The 25,350-nt window shown below is 39.1% G+C and overlaps 5 protein-coding genes and 1 long non-coding RNA gene across 13 annotated transcripts; 4 read left to right on the top strand and 2 right to left on the bottom strand.

Annotated features, from left to right (window-relative positions):
• Window positions 1-4,391: 4,391 nt before the first annotated feature.
• LOC125201319 lies at window positions 4,392-6,481 on the bottom strand. The gene is made up of 2 exons (XM_048099381.1): window positions 5,326-6,481; window positions 4,392-4,687 (listed from the first exon to the last, which is right to left on the bottom strand). Exons 1-2 carry the CDS (start codon window positions 6,479-6,481, stop codon window positions 4,650-4,652), a joined length of 1,194 nt encoding a protein of 397 aa, XP_047955338.1. The 3' UTR covers window positions 4,392-4,649.
• Window positions 5,702-6,749, top strand: LOC125201320. Of its 2 annotated transcripts, none has more exons than XR_007172873.1 (2): window positions 5,702-5,790; window positions 5,996-6,749. It is a non-coding gene; the product is annotated as an uncharacterized LOC125201320 (long non-coding RNA). The 2 variants fall into 2 exon arrangements; XR_007172872.1 differs by lacking the exon at window positions 5,702-5,790 and adding an exon at window positions 5,798-5,889.
• A 590-nt stretch (window positions 6,750-7,339) lies between these two features.
• LOC125216367 (putative late blight resistance protein homolog R1C-3) lies at window positions 7,340-11,278 on the top strand. Of its 7 annotated transcripts, none has more exons than XR_007175407.1 (6): window positions 7,340-8,213; window positions 8,381-10,062; window positions 10,188-10,217; window positions 10,715-10,744; window positions 10,865-10,940; window positions 11,014-11,278. XR_007175407.1 is itself a non-coding variant. In XM_048118091.1 (6 exons), the coding sequence occupies exons 1-2, from the start codon at window positions 7,499-7,501 to the stop codon at window positions 8,830-8,832; spliced, it is 1,140 nt and encodes a 379-aa protein (XP_047974048.1). In that variant the 5' UTR covers window positions 7,340-7,498; the 3' UTR covers window positions 8,833-10,062; window positions 10,188-10,217; window positions 10,715-10,744; window positions 10,865-10,940; window positions 11,014-11,278. The 7 variants fall into 6 exon arrangements, 6 of the variants coding, with proteins under 6 accessions (XP_047974048.1, XP_047974025.1, XP_047974039.1 ...); XM_048118091.1 differs by having other exon boundaries at window positions 7,340-8,626; window positions 8,821-10,062; XM_048118068.1 differs by having other exon boundaries at window positions 7,340-9,040; window positions 9,123-10,062.
• Window positions 11,279-12,898: 1,620 nt separating this feature from the next.
• LOC125204302 (phosphopantothenoylcysteine decarboxylase subunit VHS3-like) lies at window positions 12,899-13,705 on the top strand. Its single transcript, XM_048102910.1, has 3 exons — window positions 12,899-12,952; window positions 13,054-13,133; window positions 13,258-13,705. Exons 1-3 carry the CDS (start codon window positions 12,933-12,935, stop codon window positions 13,572-13,574), a joined length of 417 nt encoding a protein of 138 aa, XP_047958867.1. The 5' UTR covers window positions 12,899-12,932; the 3' UTR covers window positions 13,575-13,705.
• Window positions 13,706-13,859: 154 nt separating this feature from the next.
• Window positions 13,860-17,566, bottom strand: LOC125217621 (putative late blight resistance protein homolog R1B-17). Its single transcript, XM_048119146.1, has 2 exons — window positions 14,464-17,566; window positions 13,860-14,152 (listed from the first exon to the last, which is right to left on the bottom strand). Exons 1-2 carry the CDS (start codon window positions 17,430-17,432, stop codon window positions 14,125-14,127), a joined length of 2,997 nt encoding a protein of 998 aa, XP_047975103.1. The 5' UTR covers window positions 17,433-17,566; the 3' UTR covers window positions 13,860-14,124.
• A 3,707-nt stretch (window positions 17,567-21,273) lies between these two features.
• On the top strand, window positions 21,274-25,062 carry LOC125203435 (putative late blight resistance protein homolog R1A-10). The gene is made up of 5 exons (XM_048101777.1): window positions 21,274-23,958; window positions 24,119-24,151; window positions 24,352-24,529; window positions 24,596-24,702; window positions 24,780-25,062. Exons 1-5 carry the CDS (start codon window positions 21,344-21,346, stop codon window positions 24,832-24,834), a joined length of 2,988 nt encoding a protein of 995 aa, XP_047957734.1. The 5' UTR covers window positions 21,274-21,343; the 3' UTR covers window positions 24,835-25,062.
• The last annotated feature ends 288 nt before the right edge of the window (window positions 25,063-25,350 follow it).

The following is a 25,350-nucleotide window of genomic DNA, read 5'->3' as shown; positions in this document are numbered from 1 at the left end:
TTTCTCATGTCAAATAAAACTCAACCACCGCCAACTCTCTGATCAGAAGAATGACAGCTTATGGTGCTGTTCTTTCTCTTAGGAATACGATTTACAATATTCTAGAATGTTCTTGTTTCAGCCTCGTAGATCCTTCTCGACTAATCATAGATGTCGTGTACAATGTGTTGGATGTTAGATATTTTAGTGTAATTGGATTAACTTGAATGATCGGTTATTGTTATAATGATACATCATTTAAGTATGGAGGTGCGGAGTGCACGCTTATTTGAATTCGTTATGATATTAGGAGCGAAGCTCCAAGATAGATGAACGGGGGTCTGGGGCAGCGCCCCCGGGTAGCGGGGTCCAAGGGGCGGCAGCCCCTGGCTGGGGTCGAGCTGTATCGGAAATTCATCCGAAAATATAATTTCCGAAATTCGAAGGACTAAATTGCAATTTTGGAAACACTTGAAATTCGGTTATTTTCGGTTTCATCTCCCAACAGGTGCAATGCTTCATTGCACTGTTTCATCTTCTTCTTCTACTGATCATTTTCTGGTTCATAATGATCGAAAATACAGACATATGATCTTCTAATACTCTGAATTTTATCCGATCAAACATTTTGGTTGAACCCCGAAATTGATTTGATCTGAAAGTGATAAACACGACTTTCAGATATCCAGTTTTTGTTTCTCTGTTTTATATCTCCCTAACATTGGATCCATTGCAACAAATTCTGGAAAGATTGGACGAGACGAGTCCAAGCAGGAGCAGGAAGAAGGTGAATGCTTTGGATGGAATAATCAAAGATGCAATTTGGAGATTTGAAGACTCTTTGGAATCTCTTCTCATTCAACACATTCCTTCACAATCTGAAACTCTTCCAGAGATTGTCTCCATTGATCTGCAGAGTCTGGAAACAATGTGAATTCGTTGATCCGGAAGCTCACGGATATGGAGAAGGAGTGCATTTATGAAGTAGAGAATATGCCTCAAGATGAACCTATTTGGAACCAACTCGAAGATTATTGGATTACCAGACTAGTTTGAACAACTCAAACAAATCTTACATCAAAGCAACCGTTCTGGAGTCGTAAATGCTGTTTTTATGGAATGGCGGGCGTTGGGAAGACCACTCTTGCTATGCAAATTTATCAAGATCCACAAATTCAGAGGCTATATGATTGTCGCGCGTGTGTTACCGTTGGCAGAGTACCTCAACCGATCAGTCAAATTTTGCGAGGCATCGTTGTATTATTAAGTTGCATGGTTTTAAGATTTTCATGATCTTTGCTTTGTTTCGACATCGATGAAGATTATAAGGATACCGAGGAAGAGGATTCAGACGATGAAGATTATAAGGATACTGAGGAAGAGGATTTAGACAATGAAGATTGTGAGGATTTAGAGGAAGAGAATTATGATGAAGATTATGAGGATACTGAGGAAGAGGAATATTTTGAGGATATATATATTGAAAGAAGATGTAGGAGACAATGTATTGTGTTGTGTATTCATTAGAATGATCCATCCCCCTTAATATAGGAGTTGTTACACTGTAATTACGGCATACAATCATTCTAATTCTTAGGCAAATATGCTCCCTATCAATTACCTATCAATTACATATTTCCTCCTTTAATTATGTCTCCTTATTTGGTAAGTTGGGAGTATGGTATATTTGACACTCCCCCTCAAGTTGTGCAACGGCATCCCCGATACTCAACTTGCCTAGTACCTCAATGAAGGTTTTGGGATTCACTGCCTTCGTGAGAATGTCTGCTATGCTAGTTGTTCTTCTGATCGGACGAATGGGAGCTCTATGACTCCCCCTTCGATTTTTTCCTTGATAAAATGGCGGTCAACCTCCACATGTTTAGTCCTATCATGTTGGACTGGATTTTCTGAAATGCTGATCGCTGCTTTGTTGTCGCAGAAAAGCTGACTTTTCCTCATCGGTGGAAATCCAATCTCAGTGAGTAATCTCCTAAGCCACATTATCTCCGTTAGACCACTCTTGATTCCTCGGAACTCTGCCTCTGGATAAAGCTACTACTTTCTGCTTCTTGCTTTTCCAAGTAACCAGGTTTCCTCCTACAAACGTGAAGTATCCCCCAGTGGACTTCCGATCTATAGGATTACTAGCCCAATCAGCATCAGTGTATCCATCTATCTCGAGATCTTCACTCTTCCTAAGTAGCACTCCATATCTCGTGGTTCCCTTGAGATAGCGTACGATCCTCAATGCAGCATCTAAGTGATTTTGTTGAGGACGATGCATGAATTGGCTTACCACTCCAACCGCATATGAAATGTCAGGTCTTGTGTGAGACAGATAAATGAGTTTGCCTACCAACCGTTGATATTCTTCTCGGTTTGCTAACTTAGCGCCGTCTTCAAATTTCAATCCATGGTTCACCATCATTGGAATGTCTGCTGATTTACAGTCCAACAGTCCAACTTCTGCCAGTAGATCAAGCACATACTTCTTCTGTCGTAAAAATATCCCTTTCTTTGACCGAAGCACTTCTATTCCTAGAAAATATTTGAGGGGCCCAAGATCTTTCATCTCAAACTCCTGAAATAAGTTTGCTCGGAGATTACTGATTTCCTCTTCATCGTCCCCCGAAATGATCATGTCGTCCACATAAATTAGCAGACAAGTCATTTTCTCTCCTCGCTTCTTCAAGAAAAGGGTATGATCTGAATGGCTTTGGATGTACCCATACTTCTGCATTGCTTGTGAGAATCTGCCAAACCATACTCTTAGTGACTGTTTTAGTCCATACAATGTTTTCTTAAGTCTGCACACCTTTCTTCCCCTTGAGTATCTAGGTGGCATCTCCATGTACACTTCTTCATTTTTTTTCAGTTCACCATGCAGAAATGCATTGGTCACATCAAACTGGTGTAGAGGCCAATCTTTACTTGCAGCAACTGCCAGCAGTGTTCTGACTGTGCTCATTTTTGCTACTGGGGAGAAAGTCTCTTCGTAGTCTACTCCATACGTCTGCGTGTACCATTTTGCCACCAGTCTGGCCTTGTATCTCTCAATCGATCCGTCAGCTCGTCTCTTGATGGTGAATATCCATCGGCATCCTACTGGTTTCTTTCCTTCTGGCAAATTGCATTCTTCCCAAGTGCCATTTCTGATAAGTGCATCCATTTCCTTCTTCATTGCCTCCCGCCAGTGTTTATGCTTCATTGCCTCTATCCATGAACACGGAATCTCCTCGTCTTCATATAGAGCTGCCTCAAATGCCTGTGCCATTTCTGTTAGGTAGCCTTGTGCAGAATTGACAATGGAATATTGGGTTTTCCTTCCTTTCCACTCTGGGGAGTATCTCTTGGGAGGTATCCCCCTGTTTCTTCGTAGGGGAAGTATAAATCCTCCCATGTCGCTTCCACTTATTTCCACTGGTTCACTGTTTGCAGCAGTTTCCTGTCTCAGATCATCAATATCAACAATATCGCTTACCATAGGAATCGCAGGCGGGGAAGATGGTGTAGGAATGTCACTCAACTCCTCAGGCTGTGTATGAGACTCTGTAGACGGCCCGTTGGTACTGCAGTTCACTTCGTCTGGTGGACCAACTTCAGTCACAAGGTCTGTATTTGGCAAGCTATGGAGATTTACGGTTTGAGGTAGGGAACAACTGAGCGGGCCACTAAGTGGAATATTATCACTCTCCTCCCCCTGACCGCGAGGTTGGGTAAAGAAATACTCACTCTCAACGAAATCACAATTCATTGTGGTGTACAGGCTTTTGGCTTTAGGATCATAACAGCGATATCCTTTTTGATTTGTTCCGTACCCCAAGAAAACACACTTAACAGAGCGGGGAGCAAGTTTGGATCGGTTATGTTTTGGGATATGGACATAAACAGAACAACCAAAGATCCGCGGTTCAAGGTTAAGAGGTGGTGGTATTTGGTGCATAGATGACATAACATCGATGGGTTTTTTGAGATTTAGGATGCGGGTAGGTAATCTGTTGATGAGGTAGACTGAAGTGGCTAAAGCTTCGGGCCAGAAATTTTTGGGGACCCTAGATTCAATCACAAGGGCTCTAGTCATTTCGAGTAGAGTCCTATTCTTTCGTTCAGCTACCCCATTTTGTTCTGGTGTGTGTGGACAGGTTGTTTGATGGATTATCCCTCGTTCAGAAAAAAAGTTTTGCATATTGGCATTAACAAATTCACCCCCATTGTCTGACCTAAGGATTTTAATTGTTTTTCCATATTGATTATGCACTAGAGTATAAAACATACAGAATTTGTCAAAGACCTCAGATTTTGACCGTAGAAAGTAAACCCAAGTCATACGCGTGCAATCATCAATAAAGAGAACGAAATATTTAAACCCTAGACCACCCACCACAGGAGCAGGACCCCAAACATCAGAGTGAACAATGGAAAAAGGAACCTTCTCACGGGTATTACTAAATTTAAACGTGTGTCTGTGGCTCTTGGCCAAAAAACAAGTTTCACAATTCAAATGGGAAAGATTGCTAGTAAGTTTAGGAAACAGAAGACGTAAATATCCTATAGACGGATGTCCTAACCGGCGATGCCAAATCCAGGCTTGTGATGAAGTCGGTCCGTGAGTCAGCATCGCAGTACCGTGGTGGGCCATCCTGTCTACATAATAAAGCCCTTGTTTTTCAGTGCCACGCCCAATCATCATCCCCGTCTTGATATCCTGTAATTCACAGAAATTGGACTGCATTAGTAGTTTACAATGGAGTTCTCTGGTAATATGACTGACCGAGACCAATTTATTTGCCAGAGAAGGGACATAGAGACAGTTCGAAAGTCTCAAAGTGGGCGACAGTGTGATAGTGCCGGCTCCTGCAACAGGTATTGTATGCCCATTTGCTGTGCGAACAAAACTTTTACGAGAATCAGATATGTCAGTGAAATCAGATGCCTCAAAAGACATCGTGTCTGTCGCGCCACAGTCAAAAATCCAATTTTTATCTTTGTTTATGGAAGTAGTCACGGAGGAATTTGCTAGGGCCTGGAATGAATTGTTGCAGCTGATATTTGGTGTAAAATCAAGTTTTGGGGTATTTTGTAATGTGTTTTCGGATTTATGTAGAGTTGGGACTTTTTTTGGCAATAAGTTGGGGCTTGGAGGGGGTCTTTGTAATTTTTGGTGTTTTGTGGGGTGGGTTTGGGAGATATTTCCTGGATGGGGTATCTGATGTAATTTGTTTGTTTCTGTGGGGCTGCTTTGTAAGGGAGTTAAATGGTGGGGTTCGAAAAGATATTTGTCACAACTATTGGGGTCAAATGATAACTTCTCATGAGTTGGGGGTTTTATCCCCAAAATCATACCTGACATTGACATAGCCCTAGCCGTGGAGCACACAACCTCCTCACTGCCGCGCTGTTCGTTTCCTGTTCCGCCGTGCGTCGCACCGGCGCTGCCCGCCGTGCCCCCGGCGTCGGTAGCCCGGTCTCCGACCACAGTGGCGACCTTTCCTCCTCGATTCGCGGCAGCTCTTGTTGCTCTGTTTCGCTTCATTTCGTCCCACCAATCGGGAAATCCGATTAGTAGGAAGCAACCATCTTTGGTGTGCTTTTTACCACCACAATGGGTACAGGTAAGTCGGCTTCGATCTTCGTCCGGTCGTTTCTGCCATGGGCGTTGAGTCGCCTGCTGTCCAGTGGTTGAGCGGTTTCGAGCGGTGGCTGCGAGGCTAGAGGCGAGGCCGGCTGGATTCTGTGAGGAGCCTATGCCCTGGATTTGGTTGTTGACTGATTCTCGTCTGACGCGTGCGTATGCCTTGCGCGCCGATGGTAATGGGTCAAGCCGGATGATTTCCTTTTTGACAGATTCATACTTGTCATCCAGTGCGGTGACGAATTGATAAAGCCGTAACCGTTCCTTTGTCATTGGTATTATCTCTCTGCGATCTATCGAGATCCACAGAGATTGGAACTTATTCCAGAGGCTCTCGAGGGACATTTCATCTTGTTTGAGTGTGTTTGTCTGTCGGTACAGGTCGTATACTTGAACGGGGTCTGCGCCGCTGCCGTAGGTGATGGCCAACCCGTCCCAAAGATCCTTGGCCGTTGCATATTGTGAAACCTCATTCACAAGATCCGCCGCCATGTTGTTGATAATCCAAGTAAAGACGCAGTGGTCTCGTTGCTGCCATGGTTGATATGTTGGGTCGTTTCGGGATGGAGGGACAGAAACTCCATTGATGTGAGATGTCAGTCCCCTCCCCCCAATTGCCCGGTCCATGAGATCGGCCCAAAGTGGGTAATTATCCCCATCCAGTTTCGCTCTGACTGTGATATCACCCAACGATTCGGGGTGATGAGTCTTTTCTGGAGTTTTGTTGGGGATCGAACTCATGCTCAGCCGCAGGAACTCCGCAAATTGTGCGGCGAGTTCCGCAGGGAAGGGTGAAGGGTTTGGGTGGGAATCGGTGTTTTTGTTGTTGGTTGTTTCTGACATGTTTTCTGTTTCAGAATCGGACATATTGCTTGTGTTTGCTGTAGGATTGAAAAGAAGGTTGGGAGAGGTATATTACGGGCGGTGATGAAATTTTTCTGAGCCCGAACCTGCTCGTGATACCATATTGAAAGAAGATGTAGGAGACAATGTATTGTGTTGTGTATTCATTAGAATGATCCATCCCCCTTAATATAGGAGTTGTTACACTATAATTACGGCATACAATCATTCTAATTCTTAGGCAAATATGCTCCCTATCAATTACCTATCAATTACATATTTCCTCCTTTAATTATGTCTCCTTATTTGGTAAGTTGGGAGTATGGTATATTTGACAATATATGAGGATGCAATGGAAAGGATGAAGAAGATTATGTGAGGATACAGATGATGAGAACAAGGAATAGAATGATTAAAAGAATAATTGAGCTAAATATTCAGTGACCAAATTGTAATCCGACTTATACATATTTTTTAAATGAAATAGTGATTGATTTTAGTCATTTTCAAAATATAACAATTACAGTAATCTAATAGTGTACTACACAAATAAAAATATCTAGTAAATTATCTAATTTGATTTCGAAAGAAATAATATATGTAAACTCCCAAGAGAGTTACAAATCAACTGAAAATCGAAAAACTGAAGTAACCGAATTATGTACAGACGAGGAGAACGAGTATACAATGATGACGAATGTACGTATGATCACCTGCAGCATACAGAGGCAATCAAGATTTTAGATCATTCCAGGAAAATCAAGAAAGTTGGCCCCATATTTCTATAAAATCAGGAAAAGTATATACATACAAAAGCAGATTGGAAAAGATGATTTATATTATTACGCGTTATGAGCATCAGTATTAGAATAATATTTCAAAAGTGATAAAGGAGTAAAAAAGCCTTCAAATCAGGAAGTTAGGCACAAAGTGTATGAACACAATGAGACCACTTATTTTGTATGGCCAAATTAAACTGAGATTTACTCATATCACATTACCAGTTTTATTCCTTCCACCACCAGCTTTCATACAAGAGAGATGACGGCTTACGGTGCTGTGAATTCTCTTCGGAACACAATCAACGATATTCTCTATTGTTCTCGTTTCAGCCTTGTTGGTCGCTCTCAAGAAATCATGCAAGTCGTGTACAAGAAGCTGGAGCCGTTGCCTGAAATTCTGGAAAGTTTGGACAAGACGAGGCCGAGCAAGAGCAGGAAGAAGGTGAATGCTTTGGATGGAAGAATCAGAGATGTAATTTGGAAATTTGAAGACTCGTTGGAATCCCTTCTCACTCAACAGATTCCTTCACAACTCGAAAGTCTTCCAGAGATAGTCCCCGTTGATCTGCAGAATCTGCTGTATGATGTAAACATCTTGATCCATGCGATCGAGGGTATGAAGAAGGACTACATTTATGAAGTAAAGAACATGCCTCGAGACAAACCTATTTCCACGGAAATTGGTTTTCAGGGAACCAACTCAAAGATGATTGGGTTATCAGTCCAATTCCAAAAACTCAAAACTGGTCTTCTGCAAAGAAATATAGGCTGGAATCATGTGTATGGACTTTATGGAACAGCAGGCATTGGGAAGACCACTCTTGCTATGCAAATTTATCAAGACGAAGAAATTCAGAGCAAATATGAGTGTCGCGCGTGGCTCACTGTAGGTAGAGTGCATCAACCGATCGGTCAAATTTCACGAGGCATTGTAGCACAACTCTGTGGAACTACACAAGGAGATGAAGAAATAGGTGACTACTTGAAAAAACAATTGTATGGAAAGAATTCCTTAATTGTGTTGGATGATGTCAATCACTTACCATACATAGAAATGGGATGTACTAATGTCTTATTTACTGACCGGCATCGAAAATGGATTGGAGATTATCTGAGTGGTCGTTCTTTGTATGAGGTGCAGATTTTAAACGAAGAAGAGGGTATGGAGCTACTATGTGAGAAGGTGTTTGGTGATGAGATTTGCCCTCCTCAACTTCACAAACTTGCCACCAAAATTGCCAAGCTCTGTGAAGGTCTCCCTCTCTTGATACTCACTGTTGCTGACATCCTATCCAAATCCGAGCATAACAGAGATCCAGTCTACTGGAATGAAGTAGCAGAAAGGAGAAATTCAGTGTTCACAGATGCATATAATGAAATATCAAAGGTACTTTTTCCAAGCTACGATTACTTACCTCAGAGTCTTAAAATGCCTTTTCTGTTTATGGGAGTTTTCCCTCTACATTATGACACCCCACCTTTCAAGATAGTCAATATGTTGACTGCTAAGGGGTTGTGGTGTGATTGGAAATGTTTGACGGATCTAGCTTTCGACTATAGTCTTGTTTTACGCAACTTCAGGAGTGTCGATAAAACTTCTTGTGAGTCAACTTATCGCAAGTATAAATCTTGTTGGCTCCATTCTTCATGGTGACACGTGTGCAGAGGAGAAGCTAGTAAGCACAAGTTTTATCGTGTCTTAAATAAGTTGGTTGATGCCAGTGAAGAAGTTATAAACGGTCAGCGCGGCTTGTGTCTCGAAAATAACATTTTATTTGGCATCAAAGAGTTTGGCAACTCGGTGAGATTGAACTGTGCATCGTTCACACGTTCTCTCCTTTTCTATGGTCCTTACCACCAATATCCAATCATGTTGGTTTCAGGTTGCTAAGGGAAATAGACACTCTTACACAGCGTTTCAATACTTTCCCGATAGAAATTTTGTCACTTGTCCAACTAAAGTACCTTGCTCTAACTTGTAACGGAGAACTCCCTGCAACTATATCCAAACTTTTCAACCTTGGAACCTTGATTATTCATCCATATCTGAATATTAGACGGTGCGGAGCTCCATCGTATGTACCAATACAAATATGGGACATGTAGCTCCATCACATGTTGCTTCTTTGAAAAATCTCAAAACACTTGTAGGTGTGAATGCTAGCATTTGTACTGTATTGGAACTCTCCACAAGGATTCCTAACATAAGGAAATTAGGAATGCAGATCGAGCTAACGCCTTATGACGACCATAACAACCTATTGATCTGCTTTGATTGTATTTCATCACTTGAATTGGACACACTCAAATTGAGTATAACAAATCCTGTGGTCAAGAGAGATCATGCTTTCCCGGCCGGGTCACTGAAGCTGCCATATAATTTGAAAAAGTTACATTTGAGTGGCATGGGTTTCCCGTGGGAATACATGGATGTCGTTGGCTCTTTGCCATTTCTTCAAGCCCTCAAACTGCGTCCTACGCCTTTCAGGGTTCACATTGGGTAGCTAAAAGGTATAGTTTTAGGAATCTTCGGTTTCTTCTGATTGAAGAAAGTGATTTAGTGCAATGGAAAATAAGATACGGAAGCTTCCCGAACCTAACATACCTGAGCATGAAACATTGCTTCAAACTAAAAGAGATTGGCAAGCCTGCTTCTCTGGCTCCGTGGCCAAGTGAAAATCCAACCAGAATGATTGAATTAGAGGACTGCAATCCTTTAGCATTGACTTCGGCCAGACAGTTAATACCAGATGATGGTGTTATGCCTCATGTTATTGTCTCTTCTTCTTATTACGAGAAACCGACAACTATCAAACTTGAAAGGTTAGTCATCCATGCATCTACAGATCAAATCATGTCTTAGTCTTAACATATGTTCAAATTCTAATTGAAAATTTGATGTATCGAATTAAGTGTTATAACTCGGATATTTATGTATCAATTTTCAGGCGAGTCGACCATATGACGTATCAGGAAAGGTGAGACATCACATTTTCTATCTGCAGTTCAAAATCAGACATTGTTCTATCATGTCTTTTTCGTGTTTCACTTTGTTTTGACATCACAAAGTTATTTCATTACATGTATTGTTTTGTTGAATCAACTGAACTTGTTTGCATTTGAGGCATAGAACAAAGACAACATAAGCTTTCTCTCATTTCCTTTTACCAAAAAGATGTGACAGTTGAAAACATGTACATTATTTTTTCGGATATTTATGTATAACTTCTGGGAGGTGTGATTAATTGCTAACTTCTTAAGTTGCTTATCAATGCATTGTGTTAAAATTGTAAACACGATGATATTAAAATGTCAATACATAATTTTGTTGACATTTCAATACACTGTGTTGACATTATGTGTTGATATTTAAATGTCATTGTGTTGACATTTTTAATACACTGCATTGATAAATTAGTAGAGTTAGCAATATAATGCACCCCTAACTTCTGGATATTTATGTATCAATTTTCAGGCGAGTCAATCGTATGAAGTATTATGAGAGGTGAGACGCCACATTTTTCTATCTGCAGTTCAAAATCATTCATTGTTTTTATAGGGATGTGACAGTTTACAACATGTAAATTATTTTTTGTTTGGTGCTCTTTCAAATTCATTACTGCAGGAGCAAGTCTGATGTCGAGGAAGAGAATGATGACGGTGATGTGGAGAAATTTCCGATCAAGGAGAGGATAATGAAGGTATTGTATATCTGTATATGTGATCATTTTTTAAACTTTTATTGAATATTTGGCACTGATGCTGAGGATATAGGCAAGGGCATTGATGGGGATGAAGATGAGGAGAATGAGAAATAGAATGGCTACGAATATACGCATGATCATGAGGAAAAAGAGGCGAGCGCAACCGTCAAGCAGCATGAGAGTTCATTGAGACATTTTTAATTTGCAGGAGAGCTCTTTGAGGCTTTGAATCTGCTGCTACGAAATGCTACACATGCAAAGCAAAATATGAATTCATGAATCTCTTGGTATTTTGGTTTGATTTCAAATAAATGAATTGTCAGTGTTGGGTGTTAGAGTATTATGTTGTCACCTTAATTCAAGAGTTGAAACTTATGGTGTGGATTGAATATTTGATTGAAAACATTACTTGAGCATTTAAATAAATCTGAGGTTGGAGAAGCATAAAATGAACAGTATTCCCAAATTTATAATGAAACGGTAAAAATTGACGCCAGTAAAACTAATCAGATAACCAAAGAAAATGAAGATGAGATTAATTTAGAAAGGGATAAAAGAATAAATCATTTTCACTATTAGTACAAATTAATTTCCTAAGAATTGGACCTTCCCTATCACATAATAGATGGGCCTTAAACGAATGAAAAGCCCAATTGACATGAGCTTTAACATAGGCCCAATTGACATGGGTTTATTAACAAAGAGGCGAAGGACCTAAAATGAAAAAGTTCGGCACGGAGATTAAAAAAAATTGTGTTAGGTGAGTTAAGTAACGGGAGAATAAAGTGGAAAATGATAAAGGTAGAGAGATGAAGATAGAAAAAAGTAAGAGAGGGTAAAGTAGGTGTGGAAAAATGTGTTGAATTTTATTAAAAAAAAAAGAAAATGACTCTATTACTATGGAACGTACCAAAATGGGAAAATGACTCTATTACTATGGAACGGAGGGTGTACTAAGATTTTGGCTGACTCATGAAGAAAGAAGCTGTTTGGATGAGAAGTTTCCTGGGAGATCCCATATAAACTGTCAGAGAAATCCGCATATTAATGAGTAATTCGATTATTGTGGATGCCATCCAACTTCAACTGTCCGATAGAATGTCTAATCAAAAAACACATCAATTGTTCAATGAATTGTCTCACACAAAAATGAAAAGTATCTTGTTCTTGACACCGATGGGTTTAGTACTGTGTGTTTTAATGTGTAACTGGTAAAATATGAGAGAGATAGAAAGAAAAAGGTAATTGGATAGAAAGACACTAATTTTGTGGGACGGGCCAAAATAAATAAAAGAAGACTATTTTTATGGAACAAATAGAGTATAACAATGAAGATACAAAGGAGGATATTATTATGAAGAGGACTCGGAGAATACAGATGAGAGAATGAGGAAGGGGATTATGAAAGAAGAAGATTATGAGGATACAAATTAGGAGAACAAGGAATATGATTATGATAAAGATTTTGATGGAACAGGATATGAATGAATAGGATTATGAAGGTTGTGAGGATATAGATTATGATTAAGAAGATTATATGGATACAAATTGATATACCTATCCTACTCGGCCTGGATATTGCCTATGCAGTTGGATTGGCACTTAATCAAAGAAAAATGTGGAGTTTCCGTCTGTACAATCTGAAAATCAGTTGGCTGATATACTGACTAAAGCGGTGGGATCCAAGAATGTGGCAAAGATTCATAACAAGTATTACAATCCGCTACGGAAATCATGATAAAGATTGAAGCCAAGATTTATGTTTTAATACGTGACGTAACTTGAGGGGGAATGTTAGCAATCCATATTGGTAATCATGATAAAGATTGGAGCTATGATTTATAATCTAATCCATGCAATTATTATGTAAATAATAAATTGATCTTTCCTTATACATACATATTAAAACCCTATTAAAGGATGAATCCTCAGTTGTAAATACACAACAAAATAAAAGTAGGAACAAATCAACACATTTCCAATCCTCTCATGGCCTGCTGCAAACACAAGTAAATCAAAAGGACTAGAAGCTTTGTCTTGAAAGTTGAATGATATTATCGTTTCCTGTTCATTTTTAACATACAATTGAGCTCTTTTAAATTCATTGCAGCAGATACCACTCTGACGACGAGGAAACCGACACAGGGGATGATTATGATGACATATCCAGCTTGGGAAAGGATAGTGAAGGTATTATCATACATGTGAATGTTATGGAGAGAGATTGTTACATTTATCATTTTTTACACTAACAATCTAAATCAAGATAAGTTAATAATGCAGCAAATTAACATATCGTATCTGCGTGATACAGATGATGATGATGAAGATAATAAGGATACCGAGGATGAGGATTCAGGCAATGAGGATTATAAGGATACTGAGGAAGAGGATTCGGACGATGATGATTATAAGGATACTGAAGATGATGAAGATTATTCAGATTCGGACGAAGAAGATAGGAAGAAGAAGATAATAAGGTCAGTTAGGAGGGGGATTCAGAAGAAGAAGATTATGAGGTTTCTGAGGAAGAAGATTATAAGGAAGCTAAGTAAGAAGATTCGGACGACGAAGAAGATTGGGGTGAAGAAGATTATGAGGATATGGAGGAAGGGGGTTATGAGGAAATAGAGGAAGAGAATTATGATGATGATTATGAGAACTGTGAGGATACAAAGGATTGAAGTAGATTATGATGAGACTAAGGAATAGAATGATGAAAAGAAATAATTTAACTAAAAATTTAGTGACCAAAAATGGTAATTCGACTTGTGCTAATTTTTCAATGAAATAATTGATTTTAGTCATTTTCAAAACATACCAAGTGCAGCAATCTAATAAAATGTACTCATACAAATAAAAACATTAGTATATAATCTAATTTAATTTTGAATTAAATAAATATAAGTAATAAAGTAAACATCCAAAAGAGAAATAAATCTACTGAAAATCGAAAACTGAAGTAACCAATTAAAATCGAATGATCTGATTCAATTTATTTATTACATAAAATGCTGATACTCAACAGAGTGAATATCTATCAGCATACATATAATGAACCTTCAAACACACCAACACACATAGATCTTCGCCAAGAGCTTTCACCGCCAGCCCCTTCTGGTATTGGTAAGAGCTTGCCGGTCAAATGCGGGTATCCACCTATGGTTGTATTTCTTACCGGTCAAACCACGTTGGAAATGACCTGGGGCCTGAAAATCGATAAACAGATATAAGGTATGGTGAGTGCACATAAAGGCTAACTAAGTAAGTATTATCTCTGTCTCTTAAAAATTTTCCATTTTTTTCATTTTAGCACATCCCGGCCATTCCATTTTTCGTAAATTTTTCTTCTCACTTTATCGGCTTATTCACATATAAACTAAGCATGACACAACGTTTACAAATAAATACAAATGACGGATGCAGAAAAAAATATTAGTATACGGGTGCCACTTATTTCCACTCATCAGAAAATCACGTACGATGTTTCAAAAAAGTGGAGAGAGTAGTAAGAACTAACCTCAGCTGGAAGTTGTCAGTAACAGATTTCTTGTCAAAAGAAGAAGTGGCAGCAACTTCAAGGTGGGTTCGATCCGGTCGAAATTGCTTGGCACAAGCCAAGGCTAAAGGATTGCAGTTCACTAACTCAATCTTGCCATTTTCACGAGTCGATGGCCAGGACAACTCTTTTAGTTTGTAGCAATGTTTCATGCTTAGGTAAGTGAGGCTACCGAAGCTTCCAAAACTCGGTTTCCATTGCTCCAAATCACTGTCTTCAATCATAAGAAACTTAAGATACCAAAAGCTTCCCCTTTTCGCTTCCCACTTTGAACCCTTGAAGGCATACGATCGCAACTTTAGAACTTCAAGCACCGACAAAGAGCCAACGACATCCATGTATTCCCACGGAAAACCCATGCCACTCAGATGCAACTTTCTCAGAAGGTGTGGAAGCATCAATGGACTAGGAAATGCTGCGGGCGGGGCAAGATAGAGGTACTTAGCCCAAGGATTTATGATACTACATTTTAGTATCTCCAAATATTTGTGTGATGAAATCCAACTAAAGAAGCTCAAAAGATTGGTTTGGTCATCATAAGGCGTTAGCTCAATCCGGACGTCTAGTTTCCTCGCACGAGGAGCCTTTCTCAAGACTTCGATGATAGTGCAAATGTTGCCATTCACACCTATGAGTGTTGAGAGGTTTTCCAAGGAAGCAACGTGATATGGAGCAACGAGGTCCTTTCCCAAGATTTCAATATGTACTAACTCTTGCATGTCCCATATTTGTATTGGTATATAGGATACTGTTTTAAGGCATTGAATGTTCATATGGGGATGGATGATCAAGAATTGAAGGTTGAAAAGTTTGGATATGGATGTAGGGAGATCTCCGTTGCAAGTTAGAGCAAGGTACTTTAGCTGGACCAGCTCTAGAATTTCTACTGGGAAAATGTAGAAACGGAGTTTAAGAGCATCTAGCTTCCTAAGCAACTTGAAACCGGCATCTATTGGGGTCGGATACGGGTGGTAAGGACCATTGAAAAGGAGAAAGCGTGTAGAGGATGCACAGCTCAACTCTATTGAGTTGTAGAAATCTTTGTTGCCAAATAAACTGTTTCTATTTTCGAGACACAAACCACGCTGACCTTCTACACCTTCTTCGCCTTCTTCACCTTCTTCACCTTCTACGCCTACACCTTCTTCACCTTCTTCGCCTTCTACGCCTTCTACACCTTCTACACCTTCTACGCCTTCTTCGCCTTCTTCTTGGTCATCAACAAGCTTATTTAAGGAAAGATAAAACTTATTCTTCCCGGCTTCGTCTCTACACAGGTACCGCCATGAAGAATGAAGGAAACAAGTTTTGAAAAGGGGAAGCCACATTTTCTTCTCATTCCAATTGATGGTCTTCTTCTTGAATAACACGAGATTCTTATACATACAAAGGTCGAGCAACCAATGATTCAATAGAGAAATAAAATTGTGATTTATCTCGCTTCTGTCAAGGTGGTACCCTCCTGCTATAAACATATCCAGGATCTTTGATATGGGGATCTTGTAATCACGAGGGAAAACACCCATATAGAGAAAAGCCATTTTAAGATCCTGGGGTAAGTAGTCGTAACTTGGGAAAAGTACCTTAGATATATCTTTATATGCATTTGTGAAGACTGAATTTCTCTCTTCTGCTACTTTATACCAGTAGTTTAGATTTCTCTTCTTGGATTTTGACAGGATGCCGGCCACTGTGACTACCATAAGAGGAAGACCTTCACATTTTTCAGCAATTTTGGTGGCGGCTTTGTCAAGCTGAATAGGGCAATCATCATTACCAAACACCTTGTGGCATAGTAGCTCCTTGCTCTCTCCTTCATTCAAAAACCTCACCTTCATAAAAGAATTACTCGATAACGGCGGTGGAAACAAAGGATTAAGCACCGGAATCGCCTTGAGATCTCGAGCAGTTACCAAGAATAAAATTGACTTATCTTTGGCCCTTGGTATGGAAGTTATCAAGGATTTTAAAACCTGCTCCTCCCATACATCATCCAACACAACGAGACATCTCTTTCCCTCCAAACTCCGTTTCATCTTGGTTTTCGATCTTCCTTCAACATGTGTAGCTCCACACATTTGAGCTAGAATGCCTCTTGAAACTTGATTGTGTTGGACTTTTCTTCCCACTGAGACCCACACACGACACTCGAAATGGGTGACGACATCGGGATCTTCGTATATTTCCCGAGCAAGAGCCGTCTTCCCAACCCCGGCCATTCCAACAAGCGCGTGCAGACGCTTCCTGCCATCACAAATAACTTTGCTTTTGAGTTGTTGGAATTGATCCGATAATCCAATCATCTTCGCCTTGGGTCCATGGACACCAAATCTCGAGGAAATTAATTCTCCTTCTACTTCTACTTCTTCTTCTTCTTTCTCTTCAGACATGTTGGCTAATTCATCAATGTATTCCTCCTTCATATCTTTGACTTTCTGGGTGAAGGAAACGGCATCGTCTAGCTTATCCGTCAAATCAATGTGGAATAACAAGACATCTCTTTCATATTGTGAAGGCTGATGATGTTCATTCATCATTCTTCTTGATCTGAGCCAGTTTTCTATGTCTTTATACCCTCTTCTTCGTCTTCGCCTCCGTCTTCTTCTTCTGTGGATGTTAATTATTGATTCTAGTTGGTGTGGATCAGGGTCTGGAAATTGGAAAAGAATCTGCTCCCGGACAAGAGATTCCAGCTTGTCTTCGAATTTCCATATCGTATCTTTGATTCGTTTATCCAAAGCGTTCACCTTCGTCCTGCTCTTGCTGACGCTTGTGGTGTCAAGGCATTTGAGGATGTCTTGCAATGGCTCAAGCTCGTTGTAGGCGCGCTGTATGATATCTCGAGAGGGCTCAACAAGATAAATATAAGAAGAATTCAGAATATGCAGAATTGTATTCTTGAGAGAAATAACTGCACCCCAAGCTGTCATTTCTCTTATAGGGGAGTTGGTGGTGGTGGTGTCGGAAAAAGGAATAATGTTGGCCGCAGAGAAATCGGATTGATGAGGATGGAAATACTCAATCAAGTAAAGAAATGGAAGACACTCTTCTCATGCTTGCTTTTAGGTTGGATGAAAATTTAGAGTAAAACAGACAGGGTTGGGGTTGTATTATATGCAAAACCGGTTTTAAACCGTAACACAGGGGTCATTGTTAGTTCGTTTTTAGGTCATTTTAGAACATCTTGTGAGAGTCGAACATATTGCACATAAAATGTTGATGAAATAAAAACATACTGCCAATAATGAACTTCGTCTTATCTAACAATGTTCTTTCGTGTCATACATATTGCACGTAAAATGTTAATATAAACTAACAAAGTGCTACTAATTATGAACTTCATTTTATCTAACAATGAACTTTCGTGCTTTAGTTCTGCGTTCTGCATTTAAAATTAGTTATGTGTTGTTACATGGTCCATTATTTAAGCCAACAATTAGCATTGCTCAAGAAAATAAGTTTATGGCGGCTGTAGAAATTCTTATAACTACTTTTCAATGAAAGGAATATTTTACCAGAAACGTTTATTTGTACTTATTTGCTGAAATATATTCAAATTTGGTGGTTGTTTGAACTTAAGAAATCATTCTATAGCTGCCAAACTTTTGGCATTTATAACATGGTTGAAACTGAGAGTCATTTATAACAAACACAAAGTGAATCACAACAACTGTTAGATAAAACTAAAACATACAAAAATGAAAGAGAACTTTCAGACTAACATTGTAAAAATCCTGTGGAAACAATTGGCCTAAAATTGTTGGAGTTTCGATGTTAAGAAGAGATCCAAAATGAACATAAAGCGAAACGCAGAAAATAAATACATATAATCACAAATATAAAAGAGATGACGCATAAATTGTTTACCTAATTCAATACAATATGTAGGCGATGTCAAGCCAGGGATAAAAAACAATGTGCATGATCTCAATACCTAATGATATAAGACAAGATACCAACAAACACCTTTGAGCCTTTGATCATTAAGCTAACAACCATTAAGCTACGGTGGATGATAATCTTAACATGTAATGTAATGTCAAAATACTAAACAAAATTAAATCAAGTAATAATTATTTTATCATTAAGAATGCATTTAATTATAATACTACAAACAAGATTGAGCAGTAAACAAGTATATTAGGTGTGAGTGAAAAATGACATACCACCAACTACAGCTCGCAATTAGAGCCCTAACTTAATTAAATTTTAATTTGATGTTAGTCAAATGATGTTTAGGTCGTAATTGCCTTTGTTTTACCTTTGTAGTCTATAAATGAGAATTTCTTTTGTTTAAATGTTTAATTTTACTAAATATTGATGACAAAATTAGTACTTTGACAAGTCAACACATCAAATGATGATTAATTAGGTGAATGTTTATATTTCATTTGATTTTTTTTTTTATGTATTTTTCGACGAAATGATGTTGTTTTGATCTATTTAGACATTCGAACATGTCATCACGTATCAAGACGACAACGTTTTAGAACTTTTTGATGCTGCCTTTGATATAATTTGATTTTGTAATAAATTTGCTACGAGCTAAAAGTTCATGTATTTTTACTACCTTCAAAGTTAGTTATAAAAACCTGAAATAGGCCTATATTTGCGGGCTATTAACCCATTAAATATTGCTATAGGTCGGATTTGATTGATCATCATTCAAAAATTGAGGTTGGACTATTAGCAAATGGAAATGACTAAGTGTATAATTTGGGCTTTATACAAGGGCCCTCAATAAATCTCAGGCCCAATATTGATTTATTTTGTTAGAGTGATCTATTATTTCAAGCCTTATGAATTTTGTGGTTTTATTCTTTAATTCATAAAATTGGTTTTAATTTGTCACGGTGGGAGAATTAGATACATTCATTTTGTAAAAATCATCCATCACAATTTGAGACTATAAAAATTTGTCACGTGAAATTCAAGATTCAATAAATTTAACTTTACCAAAATCTCCAAAATTGAGGATGGGCAACTATATTTGTCACATATTCCCTATTTTAATCCCCACGTGAAGAGAATAAAATTTCACTTTCAACGTATTGTAGTACTAACTCTTTTGATATAAATTGGGCCGGGCTGAGATATTTCGGGCTAATTGATCTCTCTTACAAGCCCGATGAATAAAAAATAATTAAAATAAAAATGATTAATAGTAGATCCAAACTTCTTTTACAATTATACTATTGATACATACAAATATCTTTATCTGCATTTGAATAAATAACGACATTGTTTTAACTTTTACCTTTACCGGTGGACAATGCATTAACGAAGGATTTACAAGCATGTACTCCTCCATTCCATCACAACAAATGTCTCAATTTCCTTTTTATTTGTCACACTACACATTTCTATTTTTTTTTTTTAAATCTTTCTCATATTAATATAAAATTTATATTTATTTTTTTCTCTATTTAGCACATAAATAAAATCTCTTAAATCATGTGTACCCCTCCGTGACATATTTTGTGGTATGAAGGGAGTATTTTTCTTCTTTTTAGAGCATCTCCAATGGCTATAGCCCAGCAATAGCCTAGCCAAAAAATCCTCCTACCACATCATCTAGGACTAGAAACATAACTGTCACATCATCAGAACAAGAAACTGGACTAGCACTAGGACTAGCCACAATAAACAAAATCATAAAAAACAAATAAATTACAATCACGCAAAATACGGAATTAAATTTACGACACAGATACGGGAAAATGCAATAATTTTATTTAAATTTAAAAAAAGTACATTAAAAAAAATTACATAATTTAAAAAAAAATCCCTCCTGCTTCCACGCACGAGCCCCGCCTCACTCCTCGTCGCCACCGTCGCCGCTACCCGGAAACCCCAAATCTGCTGCATCTGAGTCCCCGGCGTCTCCCGCCTCCCTACGTGCGGCAGCCAAATCGGCCCGCATACTCTGGAGGAGATCATGAAGAAACCCCTTCTCCACAGGTCAGTTGCCGCCCGCCATTCACTTATGATTTTCCACATGTTCACCTGCGTTTGTTGACGCGCGAGGTGGGAGAGCTCGGCTGACGACCTGCATCCCTGGCATACATCCCGGCATCATCTGCATCCCATGCCCGCCCTGCACCCCCTGCCACCCCGGCTGCACGGCATACTACTACCCCGGCTGCCATCCCGGCATCATATGCGACCAAGGGTACATATTGCAGTACCCGCCCATCGGACCCCATCCACCTCCCACGGGTACCGTGGGAGTTTCCGACCCGCTCGTCAATGGAGGCACTGGATGAGAGTCGTTGTTGTTCTCCATTTCGTGTTATTGCTCTTGTACAGAAATTAAAAGAGAGAAAAACTCATTAAAACAAGTGATGCAAATGAAAATGACGTGCAGATCGCGTATATATAGAGTTTCGAAAATTTTTAAAAAAATAGCGTTGGTCGATCGCTAGCCGATTGGGATCCTACAATGGCGGCCAGCGGATCTGCTAGCCCATCGGCCAACACCCGCGAATCGACGTGGACTAGCTGATCGGCTCACCGATTTGGCGCTCGCCGGTTGCAATGGTCGGCTAGCGGACCGGCCAGCGCCCGGGAATCGGGTAGCCAGCCCCCTTGCCGCCATTGGAGATGCTCCTAATAGAACAAATCTGGCTTAGCAAAAGAGCAATCTTATCCTATCTTATCGGAAATCACAAATTTCACTTTAGTGTCTCAATTATGGAGTAGGATTTCAACTTTTAGAAAGAAAACAAAACATTTCTTATCCAATCTGACTTATAAATTATTGAGGGATTGAAACTCGCATCATGATTAAATCAATTTTCTACCATTATCAGTTTTTCTCCATTCTTCTCATATCAGAGAAATGACAGCTTATGGTTCCGTGAAATCTCTTAGGAATACAATTAACAATATTCTCTGTTGTTCTCGTTTTAGCCCTGTTGGTCGCTCTCTACGAATCATTGAAGGCGTGTACAACAAGTTGGAGCATTGGGAGGAAATTCTGGAAAGATTGGACTCGACAAGTCCAAGCAGGAGCAGGAAGAAGGTGAATGCTTTAGATGGAATAATCAAAGACGCAATTTGGAGATTTGAAGACTCATTGGAATCTCTTCTCACTCATCACATTCCTTCACAGTCTGAAACTCTTCCCCAAATTGTCTCCATTGATCTGGAGAGTCTGCAAAATGATGCAAATCCGTTGATCCAGAAGCTCAATGATACGAAGGAGGAGTACATTTATGAAGTCGAGAATATGCCTCAAGACGAACCTATTTCCTCATCTATTGGTTTCCATGGAACAAACTCAAAGATGATTGGATTATCAGACCAATTTCAACGACTCAAAACCGAACTTCTGCAATCACTAGGGCATTCCGGCTGGATGCGTGCGTACGGAATTTATGGAACCGCGGGAGTTGGAAAGACTGCTCTTGCTATGAAAATTTACGAAGATCCGGAAATTCAGAGCAAATATGGGTGTCGCGTGTGGGTCACCGTAGGCAGAGTACCTCAGCCCATCAGTCAAATTTCACAAGGCATTCTTGCTCAACTGGTTGAAGATGAAAAATTTGGTGACCAGAAATGTCTCGTTGTGTTGGATGATGTTTGGGAGAGGAAGGTATTCGATTGCTTGAATTATTCCTTATCCTTCATACAAAAAGAATGCATTCAAGTCTTGCTAACTTGTCGACATCAAAAATGGATTAATGGTATTCCATTTGGTGGATGCAATGAAGTGCGGTTTTTGAATGAAGAAGAAAGTATGGAACTACTATGCGAGAAGGTGTTTGGCGATGAGGTTTGCCCTCCTCAGCTTCACAAAGCTGCCACCAAAATTGCCAAGCTTTGTGAAGGCCTCCCTCTCTTGATACTCACTGTTGCTGACATCATATCAAAATCCGAACATAATAGAGACCCAACCTACTGGAATGAAGTAGCAGAAAAGAGGAATTCAGTCTTCACAGATGCATGTAATCAAATATCAAAGGTACTTTTCCCAAGCTACGACTACTTACCTCAAAATCTCAAAATGCCTTTTTTGTTTATGGGAGTTTTTCCTCAAGATTATAACACTCCCCTTTCCAAGATCATTATTATGCTAGCTGCTGAGGGGTTGTCGGATGATTGGGAATGTTTGAGAGAGCTAGCTATCGAGTACAGCCTTGTTTTGCGTAGCTTGAAGAGTGTGGATAAAACTTCACAAGAGTTTTCTGTTAGAGAGTATAAAACTTGTCGACTTCATTCTTCGTGGCAGCATGTATGCAGAGGAGAAGCTAGTAAGAATAAGTTTTACCATGTCTTACATAAGTTGATTGATGCCTTAGGAGAAGGTCTAAAAGGTCAGCGTGGCCTTTGTCTCGAAAATAACATTTTATTTGGCATCGAAGAGTTTCGCAACTCAGTTAGATCCAACTGTGCATCCTCTACACGCTCTCTCTTTTTCTATGGTCCTTACCACCAATATCCAATTCCTATAGATGTCGGTTTCAGATTACTAAGGGAAATAGATGCTCTTACACAACGTTTCTACACTTTTCCAATAGAAATTTTGTCACTAGTCCAATTAAAGTATCTTGCTCTAACTTGCAACGGAGAAATCCCTCCAACTATATCCAAACTTTTCAACCTCCGAGCCTTGATTATCCATCCACATTTGAATATTAGACGTTGTGAAGCTCCATCATATGTACCAATACAAATATGGGATATGCGAGAGTTAGAGCATCTTGAGATATTGGGAAAGAGTCTTGTAGCTCCATCACATGTTGCTTCTTTGAAAAAGCTCAAAACACTTGTAGGTGTGAATGCCAACATTCGTACCATCATGGTACTCTCCAGAAGAATTCCTAACATAGAGAAATTAGGGATACAGATTGACCTGAGGCCGTTTGATGACTCCAATGACCTTTTAAGTTGCTTTGGTTGCATTTCTACATTTATAAGTTCCTTAAACATACTCAAATTCAGTACCACAAATCCTGTGATCAAGAATGGTCAAATTTTCCCCGTGACTCCGGGGTCGTTGAAGTTGCCACATCATTTGAGTAAGTTGCATTTGAGTGGCTTGGGCCTTCCCTGGGAATACATGGATGTCACTGGCTCAATGCCGACACTTAATGTCCTCAAATTGCGTTCCTACGCCTTTCGGGGTTCATGTTGGGAAACAGAAAGGAAAAGTTTTTTGGGGCTTGAGTATCTTCTAATTGAAGATAGTGATTTGGTGCAATGGAAACCAGGATCGGGAAGCTTCCCTAGCCTTACGTACCTAAGCATGAAACATTGCTACAAGCTGAAAGAGATTCAGGGGCCTGCTTCTTTATGCCAAGATGGATCTAACAGCATACTGTTTGAATTGGAGGATTGTAATCCTTTAGCTCTGACTTGTGCCACCCAATTACAACTAGGTGCTTATGTTACGCTTCGTGTCATTGCCTCTTCTTCATTTTACGAGAAACCGACAACCATCAAATTTGAAAGGTTAGTTCTTAATATGAATGTTAAGATAATTGTGAGATTTCTAATTTTAATTTGGCTCAGAACAGACTTAATTTAAAATTTGATGTTATATAATTATCATATTAAATGTTTTATGTTGCTATAACTTCAAAATATTTATATATGATGTATCAATTTTCAGGCATGGAGACGTCGACATATCTAAGATACAGAGGTGAGACACTGAGTTTCCTATCCGCGTGTTTGTTAAAGACTCAATTCCCACATCGGTTGTGAGAACAACTGGTGTGGGGTATATAGACTAAATGAGCTCTCTCTCCTAACAGACTAGTCTTTTGGGATGAGTTCACATGTTTAGTTTGTATAAGTGTTCAAAATCAACTGTTGTGTAATTGGGTTTTTACGTGAATCTAGGAATTACAGCAGTCCCTACTTTCACTGGTTGGAAGATACTGATGATGAAGATATGAGCGATCACGAGGATGAAAAGGGGTTGGAAGATACTGATGATGAAGATATGAGTGATGACGAGGATGAAAAGGAAGAGAGGATTACTATGAAGAAATTGCGAATCAAGGAGAGAATGATGAAGGTATTATTAATATATGTGAGCAAATAAGAGGTTAGTAAAAAATTGGTACTAATGTTGAGGATACAGGCGAGGGCGTTGATGGGGATGCGGATGAGGAGGATGAGGAGGCGAATGGTGGCAATTATGTGTATGATCATGAGAAAACAGAGGCGAGTGCAATCGTCAAGGAGCATGTGAGTCTGTAGATTGTGTTGTTTGTTTTATGTAGAGAAATGTGGTATTTGATGATGTGTTTGGTTGTTTTTGGCAGAGGAGTGTTGAAGAAGATGGTAGGCGTATGCCAATGTCGAAGAGTATGTGAGTGAAATAAGTTAGTGGAATGTGGGGTCTACTTATTATTTATAGTAAAAATGAAAGTGGACAACTAATGGAGTACGGACGAAAATGGCAAAAATGGACAATTAATTAGGGACGGAGGAGCATGTATTAAGTATTTTGCGGCGAAATGATGTTGTTTTGATCTATTTAGACATTTCAACATGTTATCTCGGACGACATCTTTTAGAAAATTTTGCATGCTGCCTTTGATACAATTTGAGCAAAATTTGATTTTGAAAATTAGTTTACGAGCTAAAAGTTCATGTATTTTTAATTACCTATTTGCGGGCTATTAACCCATTAAATAACCAAGTGTACGATTTGGGCTTTATATAAGGGCCCTCAATAAATCTCAGGCCCAATATTTATTTATTTTGTTAAAAGAGCCTTATGAATTTTGTGGTTTTATTTTTTAATTCATAAAATTGGTTTTAATTTGTCACGGTGGCAGAATTAGGTACATTCATATTGTAAAAATCATCCATCACAATTTGCGACTATAA

Source organism: Salvia hispanica, chromosome 1 (genome assembly GCF_023119035.1).
Source record: "Salvia hispanica cultivar TCC Black 2014 chromosome 1, UniMelb_Shisp_WGS_1.0, whole genome shotgun sequence".
NCBI lineage: Eukaryota > Viridiplantae > Streptophyta > Magnoliopsida > Lamiales > Lamiaceae > Salvia > Salvia hispanica.
This window is presented reverse-complemented; position numbering and strand designations above follow the sequence as displayed.